Genomic DNA, 27500 nt, shown 5'->3' with positions numbered 1-27500 from the left:
CGCTGGCAGCCAATGAGCTCAAAGCAGCAGTGGTTCAGTGTCTACCAGCGGCCGGTGGATGCCAGTTTCCAGCCGGGTGCCTCTGGGTGTTGGGGGCAAAAAGAATTTTCTAATCTGTCACCATTGTACCAATTGTGTATAAAAATTAATGTGCGAGTTAGGCTCTGCCTTCACATGAGGGCTATCAAATTCCTAATCACAGTTCATGAAAGAGTTCAAACAAAGAAATGAATGACTCTGAAGATTTCAAGGTAACAATTCCACGTCTAACTTTTCGATTTGAGTTTTGTTTCAGCACAAAACTGTGAGTGGATACAGCAGCGTTGGCGTCAAATATATTGTTTTACTCAGCTTGTATTTTAATTTGATTTTCTTTGTGCCTTATTTTTATTCTCTATAATTTCAGATATAGTTTCTTTTCATGCACACTTGACCATCTCTTACCATTTTGGTGTCATACATATTGTGTATTTTCCAGGAGGGCCAGAGTAGAAGCAAAGACCAAATAGACGGCACAGGGATGAGCCTGGGAAACAGGAAAGGAGTCAGGGTGACAGGGAGATATGCACCTCCTGTGGACTGGAGCGGCAGAGAGGGGCCATCCATTGTTCATCCACCCCCCAGCATCCCCATACCTCCAGACACCCCAACTGTGATCTCGATCGGCCCCCTGCCTCACAAGTCTCCAGAGCGAGTTGACGACCCCAGGATGGACAAACCTGCTGTTGGCGAGGACTGGAGCAGGGAGAAGGGCGTCCCCAGGCAGACCATGGAGGAGCTGAAGACCATCTTGAGGGACAGTCGTTGGCTCAACATCCAGGGAAGAGATGATGGGAAACCGGGGAGTCCTTATACATACCTCCATGGGAGCAGCGGCGGTGGTGGTGGTGGTGGCCGACCTGATGGACGGCAGGACGATGGAAACCCACACAGGGCGTTCAGCACCTTCAAACCCAACTCTGACGCTTCCAGAAGGGGGCCCAGGTCCAGAGAGAGCACATCTATTCAGCTACCTTCCAGCAATGATTCATCCAGCTCAGTCAGAGCTGATGCCAACACAAATAGGCAGCCTGGAGTTAGGACACACACACATGCAAGCGGCGGCTCCTGGGGCGAGACTGGAGCTTCTCATACAGGTTGGTGACGCTTTGGTGAAATTTATCCTTGATATTAATAAACTTTTACAAAGTTTAACTGACTCAGCGATAACTCTTCTTCTTGGAGGACAACCTGTCAAAAGATGCTGACTCACAAAACTCCAGCACAGCAGATTTGTCTCTGTGTAGTTCCTGTTTTAACTTAGATTTAACTGTTTTTGTGTTGTTGTTTTTTTACTTCTACACATATATTTGTTGGGAATTTTGTTGTTGTTCTCAGATGAGATTCAATTTCAGTATTGATTGTTTTATTGAATAAAGGAGTGAATTGACACCACTGGAAATTTCTTTTTTGTCAAAATTGGATGATTATTGTTTTGAAATCAGATTTTTCAATGGTATGTTTTTGCAGATATTTCAAACTTTCAAACTTTTTTCCACAGACAGCGATAACGAGAGTGTTGAGAGCTCTGGAAATCAGAGGTTCATTTCAGCCATGGAGCAGATAAAGCAGCAGATTGCCCGAGAAAATATCAACTTCGTCCGCTTCGAGGCCACCGACCTCCATGGGGTGTCCAGGTCCAAGACAGTGCCTGTCCGCTTCTTCCATGTAATCACCTCCATCCTACTATCTATCTATCTATCTATCTATCTATCTATCTATCTATCTATCTATCTATCTATCTATCTATCTATCTATCTATCTATCTATCTATCTATCTATCTATCTATCTATCCATCTATCCATCCATCCATCCATCCATCCATCCATCCATCCCTACCTACCTACCTACCTACCTACCTACCTACCTACCTACCTACCTACCTACCTATCCTTCCATCCTTCCATCCTTCCATCCTTCCATCCATCCATCCTTCCATCCATCCATCCATCCATCCATCCATCCATCCTTCCGTCCTTCCATCCTTCCATCCATCCATCCATCCATCCATCCATCCATCCATCCATCCATCCATCCATCCATCCATCCATCCAGCCATCCATCCATCCAGCCATCCATCCATCCATCCATCCATCCATGGATTGTTGTATGTTTGTTTGTTTGAATAAAACAGAATTGGATCATTTGAGTTTTGCAGGACAAAAAGTTTGAAATAGTAATTTTGGGGATTTTTTTTTTTTTTCATGTTTTCTTACCAAGCCTTAGATGAGAAGATCAGTGTCACTCTCAGACAGTGGTAACAGTCTTCTCATTTAGCAAAATATAAATATATGTTTTTAAAATGTTAAGCTATTCCTTTTATGTAAATGTTACACCTGCAGGAGAAAGCGGTATATGGTATACCGATGCCAAGAAGCTACTTGGAGCTGACCCTGAGCCCTAAGAGCAACGAAGTGGACCACGCCAGCACTGCCAACTTCAGCAGCGATGTACTTCTGATCCCTGATCTGTCGACCTTCAGGGTCCTACCCTGGGCTGAGCAGACAGCGCGGGTCATCTGCGACCCTTGTACAGTGACAGGAAGCCCCCTTCGCACTTCACCTCGCCTCATCGCCAAGCAGCTCCTCGGTCAGCTCCAAAGCATGGGGTTCTCCCTGCACTCCTCCTTCACCTATGAATGCTGTGTCCTGGGGACACCAGACCGGATTGGACCAAAAACCCTGCTCTTCCCCGCCACCACCTTGCTGAGCAACCACGACCTCCCCTTCTTCCAGCAGCTGGTGGACAGCATGTACTGCATGGGTGCTGATATTGATAGCATCGCCTCTGCCAGTGGGCCAGGACAAATGGAGATCATCCTGAGGCCAGAATTTGGGATTGCAGCCGCAGATAGCGCCTTCACCTTCCGCACCGGCATCAAAGAAATGGCGCGTAAATACAGCTACATCGCCAGCTTCTTCACCGACGATGGTCTGTACAACGCCGGGGTGCTCGCTCACAGCCTGTGGGATGCCAATGGGCGCCGTAGTCTGTTCCACAGTGGAGAGAAGGCAGGTGAGATGTCTGATATTGGCAGGAAATGGCTGGCAGGGCTCCTCACCCACTCTGCTGCCCTGAGCTGCCTGATGTCGCCCGGCTTGGGCTGCCGGAACCACATCGCTAAGACGATCAAAGACCCCAAACGGATGCTGTATGCCACCTGCGGCTGCAATGATAACAGCAGCTCCTTCAACATCAAATGCCACGGCGGGAGGGAGACTCACATTGACAACAAGCTGGGCTCAGCCATGGCCAACCCTTACGTTGTGCTGGCGGCTACAGTGGCAGCAGGACTGGACGGTATCAGACGCAACCTGAGTGTGGAGAGCGGTCTGACCAAAGCCCCCACTCAGCAGAAGGAGTTTGCCATTCCTGTGAAGCTCGACGACGCTCTGGAGGCATTGGCAGAGGATCACGTAATCCGCAGCACCCTCGGAGAGCCGTTTGTTCAGTATTTCATTGCTATGAAAAAGTTTGAGATTGAAACCCAAGAACTGGACGATGAGAGGAACAAGTGCCTGGAGTATTTCATCTAGAAATCCTATTTGTTCCATAGAATGTGAAAAGCCACTTCCTCCTGCCAAACAAACAAAAGCCTGAAAAACACCTTTTTGAATACAAAAGCCTTTTTATTTTATATATCATGTTGAAGCCTTATTACTATCATTACACAGACTGTAGTCATTTCAAAATAAAGGTACAAATCAACCCTCATGTGCAAAGCAGTGTTGTGCAATTTTGTTGTTGCCGTGTGAATTTTCAGTTAATTACTTTCAAGAACAATACTGACAGTCGCTACACTTGTCTGAACATAAGAGTCCGTAAGTACATTCAGCCTATAAGAAAAATAAAGGACGTGTGTTTGTCCAGTTAGAATCTATCCAGCCATTTTATTTTCTGGTGTGTAATGACCATTTGAACCTCTTGGTGGTGCTAGTGTTTTCCTGTATTCTTTCAGAGTCCTTTAATTTTAATTCATTGAACCTCAGTTTAAAAGTTTGCCTGCTAAACCCTCCCTGTCGTCACAAATTCACACAAGTAAAATTCTGCTTGTGATTAAGTGCTTTTGGGAAACAAGACTTCTTTAAAAGGTGCATTATGTAAAATTTGGCCACCTGCATCAAACAACTGGGGGCAGAATATCACCAGGAAGCACAGTCCCCACAGTCTTCACATTCTATTATCAGTTTTAGTAAATTATTAAATAAAATTCTGGTAAAATATTACATAGTTCTCCTTTAATATTTAAAGAGTTTTTTGTATGTAGGCTTACATTTACAGTGTATATTTCAGATGTGAAAGTCTGTAGATGTATTTGTTGAAACAATTCACATTTTATTATTATATCACATATAGTCATATCAAATTTACATTTTGTCAGCACTTTGAGGACACAGATGTAAAGCCCCTAAAGTGCTTAGAAAATATTTTGAGCATTAATAATCCCACAACTGGTAAAACATCTGCTTATGAGCACCATGCGAAATGGTCAAAAACTCCACAGCTGAAAACAAATCAAGATTATTGTATTTGATTATGTATTTTCATATTGAGTGAACTGACACTTAAATTAAAATTTAACTTAAACTTAATGTCTTGTAAATGTGTGAATAGTCACATATGAAAATATGGATTCATGAAAAAACACTTACTTTCCCCCATATTGTACTAATAAATGTGTGTTACTCTGGACAATCTGCAGACTCAAGAGTTCATACAAGCTACTTTTTCTTCAGTAGAAAGTAGTTTAGCTGAAAATTGACCATAAAGTCAATAAGTCACATTAAACCTCATTAGTCCTGCTAAAATCGTTGGTTTGAAAGCTACATTTCCCTTTAGTCAGGGTGGTTGAACTCTCTTTTGTTTTATTAAACAGCGACATGCTTCATACATGAATATCAGGATGGCTGAGCCATGTCAAAATCATCACAGAGACATCAGAGAGAAAATCACTGCTTATTAGAAAAGGTATATCTTACAAAAGTAGCTGGGCTAAGAATTAAAAAATAATAAACACATTCAACATAAAGGCATATTTTTTCTCTGCTATTTTTTACATATACTTATATACAATACACAATTACATTGCGTTGGCAAACATGATTGATGCCTCACAATGTTTTTTTTCTCTAATTAATTAAACACTATATAAACACTTTGGTTAAAGCTATATTTTTTATTGTCAGCAGATCTCATGTGCAGAGTCAAACCAACAATAAACTGATCTTTTTATAAGTACTGTGTTTGTATCTGAAGCCTGATTTATCTAATTCCTGTCCTGTGGACCTCCACTGTTGTCCAAAAACTATTAAAAACCCATCAATGAGCCAGACTGCTTCACTGGGTGACATGCTTTTTTATTATGAAGAGTTTGGTCATGTTAGTTTGTTTAGAAATGTCTCCAAAGACTAATAACATCATGTTTTCAGTCTCCAGAGAACAACCTCTTGCCTTTGTACCACACTGTACAATTACTGTTAACAGAACCACGGGCATGCAGATGCTTTGAACTACTCCAGTGACCGAAAACATGATTGTGTTATTAATCTTTGGAGCTTTTTCAAAACAATCTAACATGACCAAACTCTTCATAATGAAGGAACATGTCACTAATTACAACACTGTCGCTTTCTGATGTGTTTTTAATAGTTTTTGGACAACAACGGAGGTAATAAGATATATCAGGTTTACACACAGAATACTGGTCAGTACATTAGTTGATTGTTGGTTAGGCTATGCACATGAGATTTATTGAGAACAAGAAAAATATAGAAAATCAGCAGCCTTATCCTTTAAAGTACGTAATAGATTGTGGTTTTGCTTACATTTGAATCCCTAATGAATCCCTAAGCTTCCAATGCTTAAACATAACCATAAAAAATGTTAAATTTCTGTAGTTTCTACTAGCAGATATTTTACTGCAAGATCAGATATTTTGGCATAAAAAAACAAATGAAATATGTGGTTACTGAACATTTCTCAAATATGGTCAGTATAAATATTTTTGCAACATTTTCTCATTATGTTAAGAGAAAACGTCATTCAGCCAGCATTACAATGTTAATGAAACATTTATTTCTAGGCAACAGGGTTGTCTGTAAACACCTTGACATACTGGTATTATCACATAAAATCAACTATCCTGTAACATCCAGTTCAACGGTATACACACATATTTATTTAGAAGATGCCTGATACATCACATCTTTTATTTTGGCACCTATGTAATAAATATCTTCCTTATCAAGATCTTGGTCACATTATCAATATCATCAACAGAAAAATGAAGCATACTAGGGGGGGGTGGCACATACAGCATCTGTGTCTCTGTGTGGCATCCAGAATAAATCAAGGAACAATTCAAGGACTTTCCATTAACTTTGCCTTCATTCAGGTGGCCTGCTCCTCTTCCTTCAACGCTTGCCTATAAAATTTCCTACTCGCTGCATGAATCGCCCCAATCTGTTTTGGTCACTGCTGCTTTGTGTCTGATATATCGAGTAGCCGGAGTTACTCCTGTTCAGGTAAGGGTTACTGTCTCTGTCTGAGGTATGCATGCTTGTAGTCCTTGTTGATTTGTCGGCAGGACTACTATCGGTGTTCATTAAATACTCAAATCGACTGTAGACTTTCTCTCTCCTGGGTGCATAGACGGTTGGTGTCTCCTCATTTAGAGTGCTTCTCGAACCCAGGTCCTGCTCCTCTGCAGTGTTTGATGCAGTGTTCTTTTTCTTGCTTGAACGCTGAGGAGACAACCTGTTAAAGGAGAATGTAGATTTATGTTTTTCTGTCTCTGTTTGCACATTCTGCCTGGAGGTGGTCGGCGATTGACCTTTTTTTGTTTGGTCTGCAGCAGATGTTGAGTTGTCTGACCTGAGGGATTGGTTTGATCCTGACGCATCCTCTGATTTCAATGAGGACTTTCTTTGCAATGACTTCTCCTCCTTTTTGGATGCTTTCTTTTCTTCTGACTTAAGCAGCGAATATACTTTCAACCTTAGGGAATTCTTCCTGGTGAGCGGGTTTTCCTCTTGCTGCTGTTCTTTAGGACCATTAGAGTCCGCAACATGCTGATATCCTGCGGTTGCTGAGATACTTGGATCAGTTACTGTCTCGTTGGATACTGATTTGATGTCTTCTCTTTGAGCAGTGAAGCCTGAACTGTAACCTACAGAACTGTCACTTTCTCTGTGTACAGCTTGATAGTGAGATTCTGGAGGAATGCTTGATTTAACAGAGTTCACCAAGTTGAGATGTGCATTTGAAGCGTCCTTCTCTTCAGGGATTTCAAACAAAGAGTCCATTGCTCTTGGGTGCGGAGAATGCTTAAGCGTTGGTTCATTGAGTTTCATATCTAGATTTGCTACTGAGGTCGTCCTGTGAAGAGGCTCATGCCAGTCGTGCGTCTTTTGATCTAGAGCTGTTGTGATGTCATAGTGAGATACAGAGCGGTGCACTTCACTGAGATGAGCTCCCATTTTTGGCTCATTGTTTCTGTGGTTGGCTGGTGCAAAGCTGTGGCTGTCTTTTGTGTATGGATCTAAGTCTCCCATGCTCTGCCTCATGTCAAGACTTCTTAATGAAGACATTAATTTAGGTCTTTCGATAGTGGAATACATGGATCTCACAGACTCTTGGCTATGCCTGAGGTTGATGCTGTCATGCTGACTGAGTCTATTGTGCCTAATTTCCTCCAACCTGGACTTAACGTCCCTTGACCTGCTGTGAATCAGCTGTGACTGATGCTCATTTAAGCCTGTGTAACTGCTGTATGGGGATGTCAAAGGGGACAGCACATCAGATGGTGCATTTTGAGGTGCATCACTGTCATTAAGGTATGAATCGATTTTCCACTTGTTGAGGGACGTCTCAGAGCAGAACGGTATCACATTCTGATCTGAACCATAGAGAACCTGGTGTCTAAGGTGCTGCTGTGACAAGCTGTTAATATTCAAGTTAGAAGCAAATCTATCAGCAAAACTATTGTCCTTGGTTCCCTTCCTCAGCCGGGTCAGAGATTGCAACCTATGCAGGTCTCCTCCATAACTGTGTCCCCTCACCATATTCCCCATGTCGTAGCAGTGAGACTGATTCAGCCTGTCCTGCATGCTCATGCCCCTGGTCAACTTGCTGACAAACCTGTCTTCGTGAATACTTTTCAAGCCACTCATTGCTCTGGGTCTCATGTGCATTTGGTGGAGGGAGTGCTGGCTGGAGCTGAGCATGCCCAGGTTGTCTCTCATCTCCTGGCCAGATGTGGACAGAAGTGTAGGCACTATGGAGCGAGCATACAGTCGTCGAAACTCCTCATCGTAAGAGCAAGCCAGCTGACCCGTGATCACCAGGACCATGCTCAGTCTGATCTTCTCATACGACCATGTGTAACTGGACAGGAAAATGGAGGTAAACAGTCATGAGACAGGTAACAGGGATGCAGTGACAGGGTTTAGACATATTTAAGCTTATGTAAATCAATTTGATGTAAGCATGTATAATTATTATCTTTAAATCATTATATTTAAAATTAAACATGATCAAAGTTTACAATTACCACCAAACACATCACTTTTCTAGTTTTTATTTCATTTTCAGATGTTCTTGCACACTATCAGATTTTAGTTGCAGGACCAAAAACTCTATACATTGTAAACTGATAAAAAACCAGATGTCCATCAGTGGGTCAGTTGTACTTATCTTACTAGTTATTTCAGTCAGACGTTTACTACAATTTTTTTAAATGTCAGAGACACAAATTCACTTAATACAAGTAGGGAAACACCAGATTTATTGTGTGTGACAGCTCAGTCAGATTCACGTTGACCCCTATTGTGATTTAATAGTGCGGTTCAGTACTCAGATCCTTAACTTAAGTAACAATACAACAACGTAAAAATACTGCAATTTAAGTGCATGAAAAATCCTATTACAGTAAAAGTACTGCAGTATTATGAGTGATGTAGCATGCAGTATTACAGTAAAAGTACTGCAGTATTATGAGTGATGTAGTATGCAGTATTACAGTAAAAGTACTGCAGTATTATGAGTGATGTAGTATGCAGTATTACAGTAAAAGTACTGCAGTATTATGAGTGATGTAGTATGCAGTATTACAGTAAAAGTACTGCAGTATTATGAGTGATGTAGTATGCAGTATTACAGTAAAAGTACTGCAGTATTATGAGTGATGTAGTATGCAGTATTACAGTAAAAGTACTGCAGTATTATGAGTGATGTAGTATGCAGTATTACAGTAAAAGTACTGCAGTATTATGAGCGATGTAGTATGCAGTATTACAGTAAAAGTACTGCAGTATTATGAGTGATGTAGTATGCAGTATTACAGTAAAAGTACTGCAGTATTATGAGTGATGTAGTATGCAGTATTACAGTAAAAGTAGTGGTTTGGTCCTCTGACTGATATATTATTATTATGACATCATTAGATTATTAATAGTGAAGCATCAGTGTTAGAGCAGCATGTTACTGTTGTAGCTGCTGGAGGTGGAGCTAGTTTACACTACTTTATATACAGTTAGCTAGTTTACATTACTTTATATACAGTTAGCTAGTTTACACTACTTTATATACAGTTAGCTAGTTTACACTACTTTATATACAGTTAGTTCTCTAATCTTTGATTTTTGCTGAAATATTGGATCATTTGAACATTTATTGAAATTAAACCATGCGATAAGTTTAGAGGGAAAAATCACTGAGCTGTTAACAACTCAACAACATCTGAAATGTGAGCCCGACTGCACACTGCTTTTTGTAAGACGTCAAAAGACAAAAAGGTTTCATCTTTAACAATGTGTTGTATTTCAAAAGCATGTTATATTATCCATTGTGTCAAATCTTCATCTGAAAAGTAACTAAAGCTGTCAAATAAATGTAGTGGAGTAGAAGTATAAAGTAGTATCACATGGAAATACTAAAGTGAAGTACAAGTACCTCAAAACTGTCCTTAAATGCAGTACTTGAGTAAATGTACTGAGTTACTTTCTCACCTGTATGTCCCATACAAAACTGTTCGGCAGTCGATGAGGATAAACTTCTGCTCCAAACTTCCATAAAACTTCATCCCAGACTGACATTTATACTGCGGCCCCCGAACCGTCCGTATGCGAATGGTCTGATGGAGAAAAAAAAAGACAAATTAAAACAACCATAGCCTTTGGGAGAGAAAACAAATTGCATTTTCTGTCATTACTATAACTGAGTAGTTGTTTGTCTACATGTGGCTTTTGCAATCAGTAATTCTAATTTTACTTGAGGGCCATCACAAGACAATGCATTTCCTACTTTCTAAATACATCTGCACTTATGAGCTAATGTGACTGAAGTGATCAATCACAAAACTCAAGCAAAGTTCTGAGGTCTATTGATTGATTAATTTACATATCGTGGAAATATGAGGAACCCATGTTTGCCTGAAGCAGTGGGAAAAATACTTTCAAAAGATCTTCAAATCTGCTCTGAGTTAGTCATATCAAGTGGATATCTGCCACATTTACATACATATATCTTCAAATTCCCTCTTTGTGTTTCCCTGTTGAGCTGTGGTTGAAGTATAGTAACAAAAAGACTTTGGCACTAAAAACACTGTAACGTTGAAACATAGAAGACTTGATTCGACTCAATTGGACGACTGAAGCTTCATATTAGCTTCAGATCAACTTTTAAATACATTTTTGCACAGAGAGAGGACTGTAGCCTTCAGTGGGGTCATCATGAAACACTTATATTTATTTAATTGTAATAGGGTAGTTAAAATACCTGTTGTGATGCATTTCAATGAAGTTGCTCAGTAAGTGAAGTTGTGCTAGAAACTTCTACTCGACTCTACACCTGAACAGGCTGCCAGTCAATCAGAGGGCTAATATATATAGAGACACAGACAACCAGTCACACTCACATTCACACCTGTGGGCAATTTAGAATCACCAGTTTGCCTCAGCTGCATGTTTTTGGTCTGTGGGAGGAAGCCGGAGAACCCACGGAGAAGCCACGAAGGTGTGTGGTTAGCCATTCTGGAGTAATAGTTAAATAGTTTTTTTTCCATTTCCATGCTTGGTTGCTTTGACGCACACACATTAAAAGACACACACCCCCCGTGTGATACTTGACAAGCTCAGACCTGTGTGTCAGTTTTATCTGTGGCAGGTATTTCGATGTGGCTACTGGCTAAGCAATTTGCAAAACCGTCCCTGTGTTCACTCTGATGATTTCTTCTTGTTTGCACTGCTGAAGTGTCGTCTTGACGCTGTTTAACAGGAACATCCAGCCGTGCCTTCGGCTGCTGCTGTTCTCTTGTCTCATAATGATAGGCAGAGCAGCAGCAAGGAAATGCTGAGCTTCTACCAGGGTGTGGAACAAATGTCAAATTTAATCCACCACATACTCCTGCCAGTAAAAGAAAGGTCATGCCACAGGCGAATCCTCCTCTGGCAGGGACATGTCGGTGGAATACAAATCTACAAACACGCAGCCGAACGAGTTGATTTTCTCGTTTAAAATGTCAGAAAATGTTAAATGCTGCATCATCATGGCTTTCTTTCTTTCTTTCCGTTCATCTAAATGACATCAAGCACGAAACTACAATCTGCTGACAGTTTCCATATTATTCCAGATTAAGGAGAATTTTCTTAACTTTAAACATTAAAGGCTGAAACAAGTGAATTTGATCCTCACGAGGAGTCCTTAAATGTTGTGTCTGCACCTTGGTTTGCTCTCATGTGAATGAGTAAGGCACTGTAAAGAACAATAGATGAATTTAAGGTATTTAAAGGGTAAGATTAGGCAATTTAACTGACTGGAAATTAACATTAAGAAGTCTGGGAACAGATTAAGAAGGGATTTAGGTAGTGGGCGCAGTCTATTTATTGTTACTTCAGTTGGATTTTTGACTTTCACCGTGCAGAGTTATGCATGTGTATTATTTTACACTTGAGGAGTGCTTTGACAGTAATTTGCTGCAGGAGGAGAGTTTCTCTATGCTCATCAGCCAGACGTGTGCTTACAAGCATGATTCATGACATCATAAACTAGTTCGGAGCCAATTGTGATTGAGTATTTAACTTAGACATGTTTCAAGTGTAAACATGAAACCTTAGACATATTTGGTCTTGCAGTTAAACTTTTGAAATGAATATTTAATCTTCTGGATTTGCATTTGTGGGAAAAAGAGGGGATGTTATTGTAAAGGACAGGTTCACTATTTTGTACGCCTGTTTTCAAACAACAGTTGGCCTTGTATAGATTTGAATAAACAGTAGTATCATTTCTGCAAGAACTACACAAAATTCCAGTAAAGGATGTGTTCACAATTCTGACAGGTCTTAAAACAACAGTCAGGAACCCAATGAACCTGTTTTTCTTGCTGTAATCATTCCTCCTGTTCATATTAACCATTAGAAGATCCTTTCATAAAGTCGGTCTGAAGCTAATATGAAGCTTAACTGTCCAACTGAGTCAAATCAAGTATATATGTTTCAATGTTAAGGTCTTTTTAAACTGTGTTCCTGCACATGCTCAGTAGCGCCTGCCTTACACAGAACTACTCTCCAGAGACTTGATCACGATTAGTAGTCTTTGGAGCCGTTTCTAAACAACCTAACATGAACAAACTCTTCATATTGAGGGGACATGTCACCCAGTGCAGCAGTGTGGCTCACTGACGTGTTTTTAATAGTTTTTGGGCAAGAAAAGAGGAATAAGATGTGTCAGACTTCGGATTCACACACAATACTTGTTAGTAGATCATTTCTTTGTTGGTTTGGCTCCAAACTTTAGTGCTTTTGGTGTTTCTTACCTTGATGTCTTCAATGTTGACTCCCAATCTTTGGGACATGTTGTAGAAGCTCTCAAACTGGAAGTCATCCAGAAGGATGTAGACCACCACTCCCTTGCAAGCCGCATTGACGAGCTCTTTGAAAATGTCGACATCGGTGAAGATGTCCATCGCTATGGCAATCATCTGAAGATGAAGGATTGAAAAACAGATTAAAAACAGGCCTGAGGAGTTAAATTTAGGACTTTTGAAGGCATGTTATTGACAGGTAGTGTTTTATACAGCGGTTTTACCAAGTTGAATACATTTGAAATCGCAAAGTGTAATGTCAGAATAACTTTACAGACTACTGAGTACACTGCAGATGAAGATATCATGATACCATCTAATGGCTGCATGGATGAACCTACATCTACAAGGTCTATACATGCATGCACAAAACTAAAAAAAAAGTTTAAACCTCTAAAACTAACCCAAACACTGGAAATTCTTAATTTAGCTGCATTTAAAGAGATTAAATATGTCAAAAGATTTAATATGTCATGGTTATATAATTTCAAGGCATTAAAAAAAAAAGCATTATGGTGTTCTGGAAGTTTTCACACTCTGTTTTTATAGTGTTTACTCAGCATTTTTAGCCTGATATTAATTTTCAAAAACACATCGCGGCATGTTGTATCAGATGTCCTGTAAGTCAGAAGAGGTGTGGTGTCTCCAAGTAAAAAAAAAAAGAAGAAAAGACTCAAATCATGTCAGTCAGAGTAAATAGAAAGATTTATGGTTAGTGTCCTGATAATAATCAGGCCAGGTATTACCGGCTGCAGCTACATAACTGTTCATGCAGAACTTGTACACTCTGGGCATTATGGAGCCATATCCAAATGGCTCCACTGTTTGCATTTTCATCAGTCATTTGCATATGGTGGATATCTGTAGCATGAAAGCCCATTTTACTGCACACTTAGACAAAGACTCACTCACAAACACACCCTGCTGTAATTAATGAATTATAAGTGTCAGCTCTGAACAGAAGGCGCTGAACATCGAGCACATTCAAGCCGAGACACGTTGGGTAGTTATTGGAAACATGGCCGACATGCTGACCTTTTCATGAAGAACTTACACAACAGGAAAAGTTTTTGTCGCAATGAGGCTGAACACACAATGCGTGTAAACTATTGTTTGTATTTAAAGTTGCACGTAAAGGTCTCTGTGGCCCTTTGTTATTTATTCTCACAAACAGTCATCCATGACTAATAATTTGCCTCAGGCGCTTGGTTTCTCGTGCAAGTCAGTGTTCTGTCAGCTGCACGTCACTCTTGTAACTTCAGTAACTGCTGAATACACATCTTGTTATTATTCTACATTTTCTTGTCTAAATTACAGTTGTTGTGATGGTTACACTGGAACAGCAGATGAATGGTTTATTGTATTACCAAAAACTGTTATACAACAAAACTTTATTCAATATTCTGCTTGTTAATAGTTACTTTTAAAGTTTTAAGTGACACTTGTTAAAATTTTGATTGCTGCAGCCTTTTTGTAACATTAAATCACTCAGTGACAAACATTTTTTATTTCGAAAGTCGTAGGAGGATTGTACAAATTGCCTCCATGTATATTGTATTATGCAAAGTCAGCATGACACATAGAGCCACAATGGCAACTTTCATGGGAAACATATCAAGTTGGAATAAACCAGTATTTCCCTTTAAGTCTAATTGAGTTCACCAAGTTAATATCTGTTGTAAAAGTCTGTTTTCTGTGTATTATTCTCTTCTGGTTATTGATTACTAGCTGCAAGTTTGCATTGATGGTATGTAACTCAGTACATTAACTTAAGTACTGTATGGAAAATACTGAGCATACTTATGGACAGTGGAGATTATGCTGCAAACTTGTTCTGAGATGTTATCATAAATGTCTTACTCGTTTGTTTTATCACCTGTTAAGATAATAAATTCATGAACGCCTACAAGGCATTAGCGTTATTCAAAGGAACCTTTATGATGTAACTCTTGGTCAAATCCTCTATTTGTTGTTGGCTTTGTGGCCCAAGTAACTTAAGCCCAGATGTATTTCCTAAGTAAGAACAGTGGATATTCTGTATGGTATTATAATTACTGTTGGGGTTATAATTTGTAGAAATAATTACCATAATGTTTTGTAAATGGCCAGTTCAGATACTGATATCAGAAAACTATAAAACTGTATAGTAATAATGATGTTTAGGGTTGGTGCATTATAATTTACCATCATTAATGTATACTACAGTGTATTTAAATATATACTACAGTGTGTATTAATGTATACTAGTGTGTATTAAGGTATACCGCGGTGTGTTAATTTATACTATAGTGTGTTAATATATACTACAGTGTGTTTTATTGTATATTATGCTGTGTTAGTGTATACTAGTGTATGTATTAATGTATACTACAGTGTGTGTTAGCATATACTACAATGTGTGTAAGTGTATACTAGTGTTTATTCATGTATACTACAGTGTGTTAATGTATACTACATTGTGTGTTAGTGTATAGTGTGTTGGTGTATACTACAGTGGACTATGTATGCAGAGAGTGATGTGCTGTGTTCTTTCCTCTGTATGTAAAGCAACGCCTTTCATTGTGAGTTTGCATTTTTAATAGACAGCTTTTGTCCTCATGCTGCATTTACCAGTGCGCAGGTTTACACATGTGTGCAACCAAAGCTACAAAGATCAATCCAACCACACTTACTCACACCTGACAGACGTGGAGATGTGTGCTTTGTATTCACTTTCATAACATTTCTTTTGTCAGTATTTGATCCTCACCTGCCTGGCCTCCTGAATCTGTTTCCGAATCACTTCTTTGATGGTTGGTGTGTTTTGTCTGGGTGGATGGAACAGCATGCTGATGTTTGTGTCCGTGCCCTCCAGCATGACCTCCGGCCAGCCCAGGTCCAGGTCTGGCACCTCCTCATCAGACTCTAATGGGAAGTAGGTGGAGGGGTTGACCTCCTCTGTGACATTTGTCTCCATCGAGTTCTCCTCCACAACCGGTAACTCTGCATTTTCCAAAATGAACGAGATCTCCTCCTTTGATAGAAATTGTCCAATCTGCTCAGCTCGGAGGAACTCATCGTAGGCCTCCTTGCCTCCTTTGAGCAGGGCATAAATTGCCAGACGGTAGGATTCTTTGTAGTGGGGCTGAACGTAAATCGGATTGTCGTCATGATTCAGCGACAGGCCGGACCGATTGGACTCCATTGATAACAGATCCCTTTAGAGTGTCTGTGCGGCAGGCTTCTTCTTTACCTTGAGTATGACAATTTAAGGTATTAACAAGACTGTTCTGACTGAAAACTTAATTATAATAACTTCAAAGCTCATTTGGAAGAAAAAGCAGGTTATATGTAAAGTGAAGATGTAAAAACCTGCTTGTCAAGTGTGATTCAGCTGAAGTAGGCAAACAATACGAGGCATGTGATGTCTTCTATCCCTGAACATTAATATTGACATGAACTAAATAACTATTGAAAAAAACATACTTACTTCATGACCGGTGACAAAAATATTGGATTTCCTGTCTGATTCAAGTCCAACATTAATCTGAACTTTATAGTAAAAAGAGCAAAGTCCTCCAGCCAGGCTTGGTGTGCATGCTGTCTCCTCCGTGAACAAGCAGCACTAGGGCGTGGGTTTGAACTCTCTGTTGTACTTGTGCTTCAGGTCCACTGACAGCACACATAAGGTTACAAGCTCCGCCCACCTAAACTCACCTGGCTTTCAGGTGCAGGAGCAGGTTTGTCTGTCTATACAGCTGCCACAAAATGTCCTACAGCCTGTATACAACACTATTACTGAGAAGAATTCATGTTACCTCTCACTGTCCTTCTGACATATTTAACCTTTGTATCGTCCTCGTGGGTCAAATTGACCCTGTCTGTTTTGACTGTTCCTTTATTCCTCCCTTCCTTCCTTCCTTCTCTCTTTCTTACCTTCCTCCATCCCCCTTTCTTCCTTCCTTCCTCCCTCCCTCCTTCCTCCCCTACCTTCCTCCTTTCCTTCTTTCCTCTGTCCTTCTTTCCTTCCTTCCTCCCTTCCTCTTTTCCTTCCTCCCTCCTTCCCTTTCCTCCCCTACCTTCCTCCTTTCCTTCTTTCCTCTGTCCTTCTTTCCTTCCTCCCTTCCTCTTTTCCTTTCTCCCTCCCTCCTTCTTCCCTCCATCCTTCCTTCCTTCCTTTCCTTCCTCCCTTCCTTCTTTCCTTCCTCCCTCCCTCCCTTCCTTCCTTCCTCCCTTCCTTCCTCCCTCCTTTCCTTCCTTCCTTCCTTCCTTCCTTCCTTCCTTCCTTCCTTCCTTCCTTGACTCGAGGACAACAGGAGGGTTAAGGTGAGACTGAGAGGAGATTACTCACAAAGACAACACAGAAAGTTTGATAAGTAAAGTTTATTTATTGCCATCACAAAGCATTGTTGGGGGGAAGAGGGGGTCACAACATGTCACAGACAGACAGATAGTCCTCTCTATTTTTATTTTATTTTTATTATTCACAGAGCCACTGACTAACAGAGAAAGCTACCTGGGAGAAAAAGTAAAGTAAAAAGGGAGGAAAACTCAACCATCCCAGAGAAAAAACAAAAAATAATCTGATGTTTGGTGTTAATTTTCCTGCCAGGTACTGACTAACTCCCAGGATGCCCAGTTTTAAAATGATAAATGATTTATTACTACTTTGGTCTTATTTCTGTAGTTTTGGATATTACTTCAGTTTTGATAAACATATATATAGTATTGCACTCAACAGTTTACTTGCTAAAATCTGGGAACGTGGTGACAGAAAGAAACACGATCAAACAAACCAGCAGTGAGCAAAACTACAATAATCACTCTGTGGTCAAACGGACATTTTGGGTCAAGATTTTACTGTTTCCTATAAAGTTTGTCAACCCTGGGAGGATTGCTCGTACTTCTTGCCACATCTGACTTTTTTTTTTTTTTTTTTTTAAGAGTTATTGCTTCCCAGAAATCAGCATTTAACCAGAAACGATGGCCGAAACGCCAGAAATAAGACCAAAGTTGTAATAAACACCACAAGAAAAACAAGTAAAAACATCCACAAAAGATGGATACAGGCTTTCCACTGAAATTGCATAGTGGAAGGTGCAGCTTTTAGACACATGGAACATTAATATCTACCCCGGCCTTTTCATTTTTCTTAGTTTTTGCTTTTTTCCAACATCACAGTGACCAGTTGAAGGACATGTAACATCTGCTGTATGTAGTAAGCACTGTAAAAGCCCCTCCTGTGTAGGTTTTATTCTACATGTATCCTGTAACTAATTCTCCAAATGAAGAGAGGATGTACGAAACTGGTTATTTTGGGAGTTGTAGTCCAGAATACGCAGCAGTTCAGAACATCGGGACTTCTAACAGTGATTACGTTAAAAATCTAAACCTTAAAGTAACAACGTGGTTCCACACTCATGCTTTAAATCAGCGTTGTTCTCAGCAGACGTTTCCCCCCCATCCCTCAGACGTCACCACCGTCTACTTCCTGGGTGGGGTGGGAGACTTCATGAATCTGGGAGGGGTTGGTGACTTGACGCCACGAGATGGAGTTGGAGATTTGGGGATCGGGGTATGAGACTTGGGAGTTGGGGTTGGAGACTTGGGAACCGGGGTGTGAGACTTAGGGGTCGGAGTTGGGGATTTGGGGACCGGGGTGGAAGCTGGAGTTGGGCTCTTCATGGATGCTGGGGTGTGGGACTTAGGAGGGGTTGGGGACAGCGCCTTGTGGGATGGAGCGGGGGATTTCGGCGGCACAGGCGTGGCTGATTGCGTTTTGGGATGTCCCAGTTTGGGTTCGGGGATCTTCTCGCCGTGCTTGTAGACGCTGACGGTGATCTCGACGAACTCGCCACCGTACTTGTTCCTCACGTTGATGCTGTACTTGCCGGAGTCCTCGGGAGAGACTTTGTTGATGACAAGGCTGGCGAACTTACCGCCGTCGAACATGATCTTGGTGTGCTCGGTGGAGGCGACTTCTTGCTCGTTCTTGAACCAGGTGACCTCGGGAGTCGGCTCGCCCCACACGGTGCAGGTCAGGCTCAGGGACTGGAGAAGGTTGAGAGTCAAACTCAAGTCAAAATTTATTCAGATACAAATTTTAAACATGGTAGTTTGTCAAAGTACGGCAAGAAAACCTATTAAAGGCTCAGTTCACTTAAATATTAAAAACACTTACTGCTAATGTTATCTAGACTATTAAATATATACTTTGGGTTTTATTTGCTAAGGTTTTGAGATCTCTGCTGAGAGTTCTGCTAACATCTTGAACCAATCAAAGTCAAAAAATTGAAAAAAAGTAAAGTCTCACATCGTAATTTTTCCTAAAAGTTTTTAAGTTGCTTTTTATTCTTCTCTTACCTTCATTTTTAACCTAAAGGTCTTTGTATATATGCTCTTATTTATTTATGTATGTGTCTGTATGAGCTACTGGATAACGTATCTATCTATCTATCTATCTATCTATCTATCTATCTATCTATCTATCTATCTATCTATCTATCTATCTATCTATCTATCTATCTATCTATCTATCTATCTATCTATCTATCTAGACTTACGACTGAACAATGATCTCTTTATGAATCATAGCAGCATCTGTCATCATCTAGTCTCTTTCATACAGTAAGAGCAGCGTATAGATGTTTTGACATTTCGTTCCGGCCTTTGTTTCCCAGGAATGCTGCCTGGTTACTACGGCTCTGACCTCTGGCGTCATTACTACACGTCTGCTCGTAATGATGCAAACAAAAAATACCTGAACACAGATCTGTAAACATGTCTTTATCATTGTTGGTTCATATCAGCGTCTCACCTTCTCCTCCATAATAGTGACGACATCGGGCAGACCACCGACCACTCTGCCGCGATCTGAGGAGAGACAAAAAGAAAAGTCAGTTTACATCTATACGTTTATCTAAAAAAGGACATTCGGTGATGTAAGCTTCTACCTTTCACAGTGTAATCAAGGTAGAAAGAGGAAAAGGAAAACTCTCTAAAAACTCTTTGCACTTTGTCTATTCAAAGAGGTTCAAGAGGGGTCTTTAACCCTCACATACTGTTCTTATTCTCACTTATAATTAGTCTCCACACCAATTCACATTCACAAAATTACCCATCAGTCATTAATAAATGTTTGATTCATCATTAATGGGTCAATGACGTATAAGGATTTTCAACAACTCAATGTTAGAATAATAAAAACAAGCATATCTAATGCAGTAGTTCAAACATTCAGAATGTTGTGTACCTGAAGATCCATATTACAATTCGGAAGTGATTTTAGTGGGTTTTTCAAGATTAATTGGCACTGGCCTTAAAAAAAGTCATGTGGTGCGACCATGATTCATCTTGAAATATCTTATATAAATAAAAGATCATCATTTACAAAATAAATTTTTAAAAAAAGCAAATACTTTGTTTCCAAACACTTTATATTACTGAAAACTTGTAAAAAAAGATGTGAAGCGTGTTAAGTAAATTAATTTATTTCAAGATTAATCATGGTCGCACCACATGACGACAGTGCCAATTAATCTAGAAACCCCCCCTAAAATCACCTAATTTATAATTTATAATATGAACCTTCAGGTACACAACATTCTGAATTTCTGAACTACTGCATTAGATATGCTTGTTTTTATTATTCTAAAATTGAGTTGTTATAAATCCTTATACGTCATTGACCCTAATGTAAAGCTATCAGAGAGCAAAGAGAGTGTTTATTTATTGAAAAAAGGCATTCACAATCACGATATTATGGTCCAGAAGAACATTTTATAGAATATGAAGAATACAACATGTTTGAATGTTGATTTTTGAATTTTGTGCATTTGCATATATAAAAATGTGTATGAGCTGCACAAAAAAGATGCATTTTATTTTAATTTGTATATACTGTGGGTCACATTAAGAAAAGTCTAGCTGAAATAAAATGTGTATATGGTGTTTTTACAGCTCTCAAATATTAAAAAAATTGGTCCAATCTGACCCTGAACAGTATTTAAGGGTTAAACACATCATCATGACATGATTCCACGTTATCTCTCCATTGATACACAACATTTAAAAAGAAAACATCCTTAAGTAGGTAAATGTCTGAGGGAATAATGTCTCACTAACAGTGTGGAAAGAATAAATGATGATATACTCACTCTTCTCAGCAAATGCAGCTGCCCTATAGGAGAGAAGAGAGAAGGTTGGCATGGTTAAAAACTATTCACAGATTCATGTTAAAGTATTAATGATGTCAAATAACTTACTTAAGTCTTAGGTACTCCTCATAGGCGTCGGTGTACGCTGCAAGAAGAGAAATAATCTCATTAAAACTCTAAAATCTAAAATCACCAGAAGTTTGATGGTGTCCTAAAGAGAAAAGATGTTATTTGAAGTCTGTTTCATTTGTTTCTATTTTATTCTATTAATTACATAATAGTAAAATGATAAACTTGACATCATGCCAACCGATACCCGGCCACCTGCCAGACATTTAGGAGTAATCTTTTATTCAGATCTGACCTTTGAAAACCGGTTTACTAAAGTCTTCCTGTCTTGTTTCCAAACATTTCTGTGGAAGCGTCAGTCAGGCACAATGTGGCTTTTTTTTTATGTGTTTTTTTTTTTCTATCCAGGTGCAACCAGCTAATTAGTTTCCACCTGTGCGTCTCAGTCATACATCTCATTGGTTGTTACAGATTTCGAATCAGCCAATCATCACCCAGACCCTTCTATGAATGAGCAGAACTGGAGAGAGAGAGCATCTCATTCATCAGATTAACTTGCTAAAACACATTTTTTTTAAAAGGTGTTTGGTGGGAGATTAACCCTCCTGTCGTCCTCCCGGGTCAAATTGACCCCATCTCTTTTGACTGTTCCTTCTTTCCTCCCTCCCTCCTTCTCTCTTTCTTTCCTTCCTCTCTCTTTGCTCCCTTCCTTCTTTCCTTCCTCCATCCCCCTTTCTTCCTTCCTTCTGTCCTTCTTCCCTTACTTCTTTCGTTCCCTCTTTCCTTCCTTCTTCCTCCCTTCCGCCCTCCTTTCCTTCCTTCTTCTTTCCTTCCTTCCACCTTTCCTTCTTTCTTCCTCCCTTCATTCTTTCATTCCCTCCTTACTTCCTTCTTCCTCCCTTCCTCCCTCCCTTCCTCCCTCCTTTCCTTCCTTCTTCTCCCTTCCTTCCTCCTTTCCTTGTTTCCTTCCTTCCTAACTTCCACTTTTCCTTTCTCCCTCCCTCCCTCGTACCTTCCTTCCTTCTTTCCTCCATCCTTCCTTTCCTTCCTCCCTTCCTTTTTTCCTTCCTTCCTTCCTCCCTGCCTCCCTTCCTCCCTTCTTTCCTCTGTCTTTCTTTCCTTCCTTACTCCCTACCTCCTTTCCTGTCGCCCTTCCTCCCTTCCTTCCTCCCTTCCTTCCTTGACCCGGGAGGACAAAAGAAGGGTTAAGTACAGTGTTGGTAGATGTTAAGCGTTGGTAGACACACTGGGTTTACTGGTTGATGCCTCCTCTGTGATGGTTTTGGTGCCACCAGCTTATTGGTTTCTACCTGTGTGTGTCAGTCAGACATTGGTCATTTCAGATTTTGAATCAGCCAATCATCATGAAAGAGTAGCACATTAAAAAAAAGGAGTGTGGTGGGAGGTTAAGGACAGCGTTGATAGATGTTGGTAAATGTTGGGCTTACTGGTTGATGCCTCCTCTGTAATGGTTTTGGTGAAGCCATTCTTATAGATAAGTAAGTTGGTATTTTATTGTGTGTTGTTTTCATATATAATTATCAGTAAGACCTTTTGTTTTATGATACTTTAACACAACCAGTTCATCCTGTCCTCTCTGACATTTAACAGCCTTCTGTGTATTTATAAATATAGAGAATAACTGATAATTAACTGTATGTTCATATACTTTGACTCTTTTAAGTGTTACTGTCTCTGTTTCACCTCATTAAACATGGAGAGGCAGCGTTTAGTTTTTATGTTCCTCATATCTGGAACAAACTCCCAGAAGAAGACTCCAGGTCCGCTCCAACTCTCGGTTCCCTTTTAAATCACGGCTGAAGACTTTTCTGCATTTTTTAAAAATTAAATCCAAATTTTAGGGTTAATATCTCACACTGCACTGTAACCTTTGATTCTCCTTTTGTTTTTTTACATTATTACTTCAGTTCAACCATGCTCGTTATATATATATATATATATATATATATATATATATATATATGTATGTATAAAAAAAGACATTTAAACACAATTAAAAGTGTCAGATTGGAATTTAAATTGAGCTAAAATAGAGCAAGATAAGTAAAGATAAGATAAGATAAGATAAGATAAGATAAGATAAGATAAGATAAGATAAGATAAGTAAAGATAAGATGAGATAAGATAAGATAAGATAAGATAAGTAAAGATAAGATGAGATAAGATAAGATAAGTAAAGATAAGATGAGATAAGATAAGATAAGATAAGATAAGTAAAGATAAGATGAGATAAAATGAGATAAGATAATATAAGTAAAGATAAGATAAGTAAAGATAAGATGAGATAAGATAAGATAAGTAAAGATAAGATGAGATGAGATGAGATGAGATGAGATAAGATGAGATAAGTAAAGATAAGATAAGATAAGATAAGATAAGATAAGATAAGATAAGATAAGTAAAGATAAGATGAGATAAAATGAGATAAGCCAGTTCACTAAATATTTTAAGAGAAAGCTAAAGACTTACCTCTTCATTTTAGCTTTTTATATTCTCACCACTTTTACTTGATTTTATATTATATCTTATATATAAGGTTTTATTATATTTTTTAAACTACTTTTCTTATATTACATTAATGTTTTTATTGCTTTCCTTATTGTTTTCACTTTAAAACTACTATATGGGATATAACTTAGAATAATAAAAACAAGCATATCTAATGCAGTAGTTCAAACATTCAGAATGTTGTGTACCTGAAAATTCATATTATACATGTGAAAGTGATTTTAGTGGGTTTTTCAAGATTAATTGGCACTGGCCTTAAAAAAAGTCATGTGGTGCGACCATGATTCATCTTGAAATGTCTTATATAAATAAAAGATCATCATTTACAAAAAAAAAAAAAAAAAAGATGTGAAGCATGTTAAGTAAATTAATTTATTTCAAGATGAATCATGGTCGCACCACATGACTTTTTTTAAGGCCAGTGCCAATTAATCTTGAAAAACCCACTAAAATCACTTAATTTCAAATGTATAATATGGATCTTCAGGTACACAACATTCTGAATGTTTGAACTACTGCATTAGATATGCTTGTTTTTATTATTCTACAATTGAGTTGTTGTAAATCCTTATACGTCATTGACTCATATATATATTTTTTATAACCATTGTCTTTTTTATTGCTTGTGTACTTACTTATTTATTGTTCTTTATTCTTTCTATTGATGCTCTTTTCATTTTTTACTATCCAGTTTGCTGCTGCAATAATGTCTAATGTCTGTTAATACATATTTCACTGCTACAACTGTACTTTTGGTGCACTTATGGGCTTTCATATGTGCATGACACAATAAAAAAAACATAATTGACTAACAAATAACAGTAAATCAAAGACAAGAAAATACAAATGTAATATATAAATGGCTCAAAAAGCATTGAAAACACATCTAGAAGAAGCTACAGAGACATAAAATAAGAAAAAGCTGATAAAGAAAGATATCCTCATCACTTGTAGGATTAATAAAGTGTAATTAAAGTGTGTTTGTTCAGTGTGATGGATGCTGTGATGAGAGTCGTCTATCTTTACCTTGTCCAGAGAGGTCAAAGGTCCTGGTGTGTGTCTTCTCTCCGTCGGAGATCTCGATGGTGTAGTGACCCTTCTCCTTGTCGGACGGGTCGCAGATCTGCATCCAGGCCATCTCTGCCGTGCCTCCGATCCTCATCTTCTCAGAGGAGGCGATCTTACTCTCCCTGCAGGGTGTGACATCACAGGCACAGGACGCAGGAATCAGGTTAAATTCGGACGGATAATGTGTCGACTATAACGGCTGCAAGAGGAAGTGTTTATATTCAACTGACGGGGCGTTTCTACCAGGGGAAGAAAAATACCAAAATGATAAAAAGGTAAACTGTGAAAGGTGTGAAGAGGAACTACAGGTGTCCCTTAACCTTCGTGTCGTCCTCCCGGGTCAAATTGACTCTGTCTGTTTTCACTGTTCCTTCTTTTCTTCCTTCCTTCCTTCTGTCCTTCCTCCCTCCCTCCTTCTCTCTGTCTTTCCTCCCTCCCTTCCTTCCTCCCTCCATCCCCTTTTTTTCCTTCCTTCTGTCCTCCCTCTTTCTTTCCTTCCCTCCTTCCTTCCTTTCCTTCCTCCCTCCTACCTCCTTTCCTTCCTTCCTTCCTCCCTCCTTCCTTTCCTTCCTTCTTCCTTCCTTCAAGAAATAAGGAAAGGAGGGAGGAAGGAAGGAGGGACGGAAGGAGGGAAGGAAAGAAGGAAGGGAAGGAAGGAAGGAAGGAAGTCTCTTTCTTTCCTCCCCATTACCTTCCTTCTGTCCTCTGTCCTTCTTTCCTTCCTTCCTCCCTTTCTCTTTTCCTTTCTCTCTCCCTCCCTCCTTCCTTCTTTCCTCCCTCCCTCCTTCCTTCCTTTCCTTCCTCCCTCCCTTCCTTCTTCCTCCGTTCCTTCCTTTCCTTCCTTCCTCCCTCCCTCCCTTCCTTCTTCCTCCGTTCCCTCCTTTCCTTCCTTCTTCCTCCCTTCCCTCCTTTCCTTCCTTCTTCCTTCCTTCCTCCTTTCCTTCGTTCTTCCACCCTTCCCTCCTTTCCTTCCGTCTCCCTTCCTTCCTTCCTTGACTCGAAGACAACAGGAGGGTTAATATCATTGTAGGTTTGAAGCTGGAGGATGTTAGCAACCTAAAAGTCACTAATGGCTCTTATATATATATTATTATTATTTATTAACCATGAATAAAGCTAATACTGAATGCTTATTAGAAAGTGGTAACCATGGGAGATACTGTTATCTGGCAACCGTAGACAGTTAGTTAGACAGCTGGCATGATTCTCTCACATCCCAGCTGGTAAAAGTAAATATTCGAATCCTGCAAACGTATTAAATAAAGCGTTTAATAAGCCGTACTTGTGTTTCCAGACGGTCTTCATCTCCTCTGTGTAGTAGCTCATGTAGCACTGCAGCCTGATGCCCTCCGGAGTACACTGCAGCACCAGCTCAGAGGCGGACGCACCTGACACAAACACACATTAAAAAACACACAGTCAGAAACGATCAGCTCAAAATAAAAGGTGTTCTTACAAGTCTGTGGTCATATTGGCTGTGTCCATGTGGTTTAGTTTAAATTTAAAGGGTTAAAATGTGAAAATAAACGTATGAATAACTTGCACACATCCTTTTTTTGTGGACCCAGCATCAAATTTCTGCTTTTAATCCATTTAGAGAGAATATATTAGAGGATTATGGCAAAAATGTCTAAGTGGTGTAACCATAAAAACTTTGTACCAAATAATTCAACTTGCTTAAAAACATTAAATTGTCAATAAAACACCATATCAACTAGTTTGGCATGATCTTACATTATAACTTTATATTAAATAAAGGTAATGGAATACAATTGTTCTAAATATTACATTTACTCTGGTAACCATGGAGATCAGGAAACATTTACATTTTTGTGGTTACACCATTTGACATTTTCAGGACAATCTACTTTTAGTATGTTTTTAACACATTTTTACATAATTTGTCAAAACTTATTTAGAAAAATGGTTGTTTTTAGGATATGTTCTGCTCAATATTGACAAAATGCTTTAAAATTTAAATACAGAAAGTCTCCAAAAATGTTTCTTTTCATTTGATGTTTTTAAATGAAGTTATTATTAGTATCAGTAAGTATTTTATGTGTATCATTCTTTTGTGGTTTCACCATTTGACATTTTCAGGAGCATTCAGTCTTACTTTTGGTTAAAAATGGTGCAAATGTCATTTCAAATGATATAAAACCAACAAAAATACTAAATGTACATTTTAACAAACCTGATGCTGCTTTTTTTTTTTTTTTTTTTTAAACTTTATTGCCTTTAATGCACATTAACAGGCAATAAACATCACAAAAGAATACAAAAAATTTAAAAAAACATCTTGAGATTGGGTCTCATCTGTCACTTAGAGATAGCACTGTAAAGGGTATAGTCTTATCTAGTTCTGTACTCCACTAAAGGGGTATTTTAGATAATAAAAAAAAAAGAAAAATAATAATAATGAGTGAATAGAGTCACGTGTATAAGAGTCCTAGGTAAGGTAGTGAGTAACTGGGGTCCACCTTCTCATAAAAACAGGTACTTTTAGCTGTAATTGGGCAGTCATATATTCCATCATGTAGACATGTTTTACTTTCTGTACCCACTGAGTGATCATGGGAGGGTCAGGCTTCATCCAATTGATAGTAATAATTTTTCTTGCAATCATCAACAAAATATTCAATATATAACATTGTTCTGTGGTAAACCTGATGCTGCTTTTAAAACTATTTTTTAACATATTTTTGAATCTTGCCAACCTTTATTAGTCACTGACCCTCTTACAGTCGTGTCTATCGGCCACGTTGTCTATGCAGTCAGTAAAAACTGCAAGAACCCAAAT

General features: G+C 39.1%; 3 protein-coding genes across 3 annotated transcripts in view; 1 reads left to right on the top strand and 2 right to left on the bottom strand.

Annotated features, from left to right (window-relative positions):
* Positions 1–218: 218 nt before the first annotated feature.
* On the top strand, positions 219–3576 carry lgsn (lengsin, lens protein with glutamine synthetase domain). Its single transcript, XM_062440313.1, has 4 exons — positions 219–251; positions 479–1136; positions 1541–1707; positions 2383–3576. Exons 1-4 carry the CDS (start codon positions 228–230, stop codon positions 3574–3576), a joined length of 2043 nt encoding a protein of 680 aa, XP_062296297.1. The 5' UTR covers positions 219–227.
* A 2877-nt stretch (positions 3577–6453) lies between these two features.
* LOC133986965 (protein FAM83B-like) lies at positions 6454–16083 on the bottom strand. Its single transcript, XM_062426354.1, has 4 exons — positions 15649–16083; positions 12852–13016; positions 10048–10172; positions 6454–8425 (listed from the first exon to the last, which is right to left on the bottom strand). The coding sequence occupies exons 1-4, from the start codon at positions 16081–16083 to the stop codon at positions 6454–6456; spliced, it is 2697 nt and encodes an 898-aa protein (XP_062282338.1).
* A 1160-nt stretch (positions 16084–17243) lies between these two features.
* The window catches only part of myom2a (myomesin 2a), a 43918-nt gene continuing 33661 nt past the window's right edge, over positions 17244–27500 (bottom strand). The window contains exons 29-34 of the mRNA XM_062426352.1: positions 25983–26088; positions 24659–24822; positions 21143–21179; positions 21035–21057; positions 19696–19751; positions 17244–18929 (exon numbers count right to left, since the gene is read on the bottom strand). Coding sequence (XP_062282336.1) covers positions 18363–18929; positions 19696–19751; positions 21035–21057; positions 21143–21179; positions 24659–24822; positions 25983–26088 — 953 coding nt within the window. The 3' untranslated portion in view covers positions 17244–18362. The remainder of the gene's footprint in view (positions 18930–19695; positions 19752–21034; positions 21058–21142; positions 21180–24658; positions 24823–25982; positions 26089–27500) is intronic.

Source organism: Scomber scombrus, chromosome 2, assembly GCF_963691925.1.
Source record: "Scomber scombrus chromosome 2, fScoSco1.1, whole genome shotgun sequence".
Classification (NCBI taxonomy): domain Eukaryota; kingdom Metazoa; phylum Chordata; class Actinopteri; order Scombriformes; family Scombridae; genus Scomber; species Scomber scombrus.
This window is presented reverse-complemented; position numbering and strand designations above follow the sequence as displayed.